The sequence below is a fragment of the Coffea arabica genome, chromosome 2c (genome assembly GCF_036785885.1).
Source record: "Coffea arabica cultivar ET-39 chromosome 2c, Coffea Arabica ET-39 HiFi, whole genome shotgun sequence".
Lineage (NCBI taxonomy): Eukaryota > Viridiplantae > Streptophyta > Magnoliopsida > Gentianales > Rubiaceae > Coffea > Coffea arabica.
In genome coordinates, this window is record NC_092312.1 from 39,616,107 (window position 1) to 39,618,425 (window position 2,319).

At 41.1% G+C, this 2,319-nt stretch overlaps 1 protein-coding gene across 1 annotated transcript; it reads left to right on the forward strand.

Annotated features, from left to right (window-relative positions):
• The first annotated feature begins 273 nt into the window (after positions 1–273).
• LOC113724352 (uncharacterized) lies at positions 274–1,374 on the forward strand. The gene is made up of 2 exons (XM_027247263.1): positions 274–526; positions 641–1,374. The coding sequence occupies exons 1-2, from the start codon at positions 274–276 to the stop codon at positions 1,372–1,374; spliced, it is 987 nt and encodes a 328-aa protein (XP_027103064.1).
• Positions 1,375–2,319: the final 945 nt, after the last annotated feature.

Sequence of the window (2,319 nt, forward strand, 5' to 3'; positions counted from 1 at the left end):
ACATCCAAGATCGAGAAGAGGTTTAAGAGGAGGGGTAACCCTCGAAACCCTAGCTTCTCAGCCACGCCTCTTTGGAGGGGCAATTCGACCTTTGAGCGGGAACGGCCTAGTACAGGGGTGTTTAAATTCACTCCTAAGTCCGAGCCACCAAAGCAGGCACCCAAGGCAACCACCAAGTCTCTATTCGACTCCTCCAAGCCATGAAGCCGTGACAAGTTCTTCAAATGCCAAGAATTTGGACACATTGCTTCTCAGTGTTCCAATAGGCGTACTATGATTGTCCTACCGAGCGGAGATGTCGTATCTGACGACGAGGACGAGTTCGCTAAGATGCTTTCATTGATTGATGAAGGTGATGATTCCGAGGTGGAGGTTGAGGCCACTACTGAGCATGTGGGTGTTGCTCTAGTAGCCCGTCGAGTTTTTCCGACCCAGGTTAAGAGAGTGGATGAGACCCACCGTGATAATATTTTCTACACACGGTGTCACGTCAAAGGAAGAGTATGTAGCCTCATCATCGATACGGGTAGTTGTACCAACGTGACAAGCACTCTCATGGTAGATCATCTTTTCTTGCCCACGTTGAGGCACCCTAGTCCATACTGCTTACAATGACTTAATGAGAGTGGGAATATCAAAGTCATCAAACAAGTGGTGGTGCATTTCCGAATTGGGAAGTATGAGGACGAGATCCTTTGCGACGTCATTCCCATGCAAGCTTCTCACATTTTGTTGGGACGACCATGGCAATATGACAAGAAGACTACTCATGATGGCTTTACCAACAAGTACTCCTTCTTGCACCACAACAAGAAGATGATACTTGTTCCTCTCACCCCTCAGCAGATGCATGAAGATCAACTGCGATTGCAACAGGAGCATGAACGAGAGTTGGCGAAGAAATCAACCGATTCTAAAGCAATCATTAAGGCACCAGTCAAGAGGACATCTACCCCTGGATCATCTAGTCGAATGGAGAAACGGTCCAACTTGTTTGCCAAGAACAGGGAAATTCGTAACTTACTTTTGTCTAAACAAGTTGTCTATGTTTTATATTGCAAAGAGGTGATTTTACTTTCTCATGAAACACTCCATGATTTACCTCTTGATATCTCCTCTTTATTACAGGAATTTGAGAACGTTTTTCCAGATGAGATCTCCAATGGTCTACCACCACTTAGAGGGATCGAGCACCAGATCGACTTCATTCTTGGAACATCCTTGCCTAACAGACCGGCCTACAAAATGGATCCTGAGGAGACTAATGAGATCCAACGGCAAGTAGATGAGCTATTAGAGAGAGGTTGGGCTCGAGAGAGCATGAGTCCATGTGCAGTTCTAGTCATTCTCATCCCCAAGAAGGAAGGCACTTGAAGGATGTGTGTAGATTGCCGTGCTGTCAATGCCATCATAATTAAGTATCGTCACCCTATACCTCGTTTAGATGATATGCTTGATGAATTGTATGGTGCAGTCATATTTACCAAGATAGATTTTAAGAGTGGCTACTGTGAAGACCCGTAATTTTCTTATTTTCTAGGTTTTATCCTATTTAATTACATGCTTTTCTGCATTTTCTTTATTAGGAAAAATTTTCTAGATAAGTTTTATAAGTAAATATAGTTTTAAAATAATTTTTCTAGTATCGGTTAGTTTTTGAGAAATTAAGAACGTATACCGGACGTGGGACCCGCTAGTACGAAAAGTTCAGCAAAATTCGGCCAGTTAGGTTAAGTTCTGGATACCGGGTTTACTTTAGCAGGTGTTAAGAGATAACTAGAGATTACTAAAGGGATTAGTGTGAGAGGGAACAAAAGGATAGTTATGCATTAAATAGGGTGACAAGTGTCACATTGTGACTAATTCTTACCTTTTGACCACACTATTCATTACTTTACCAATTATATCATAAAATTGCCAAAAATAATCCAAAAATTTAAGCTTCTTGGCCGGCCACCATTCAAGAAAAAAGGGAAGAAAACTCTCCATTTTCTTAGCTCCAATCTTCAATTCTAACCGTTTAAACTTAGATTTCCTCCATAAAAACCTTTAGTTTAGTGTTTGTGTGGCTATTGTTGGAAGTGGTTTGGAAGGAATTGGTGCATAGTTGCTTGTTCTCTTGAGTTGCAAGGTGACTGACTTAAGAACCTTTCTTGTGTTCTTGATAGTGTTAAATTTGTGGCTTGTATGAGTTAAATAGATGGATTTAGGTGTTATTTCATGAGTTTAGTTGAGATTGATGACATTTTTCTATTTAATCATGATTTTTCTGCTCTCATATGTTTAATATTGTGTGGCCATGGATGATGACTTGGTATA

Excerpts from the sequence above, each read along its gene's own strand:
- LOC113724352 (XM_027247263.1), top strand. The coding sequence starts at position 274 with ATGATTGTCCTACCGAGCGGAGATGTCGTATCTGACGACGAGGACGAG. Across the intron at positions 527-640 it reads TAGCCTCATCATCGATACGG|TCATCAAACAAGTGGTGGTG; the intron begins GTAGTTGTACCA and ends GGAATATCAAAG.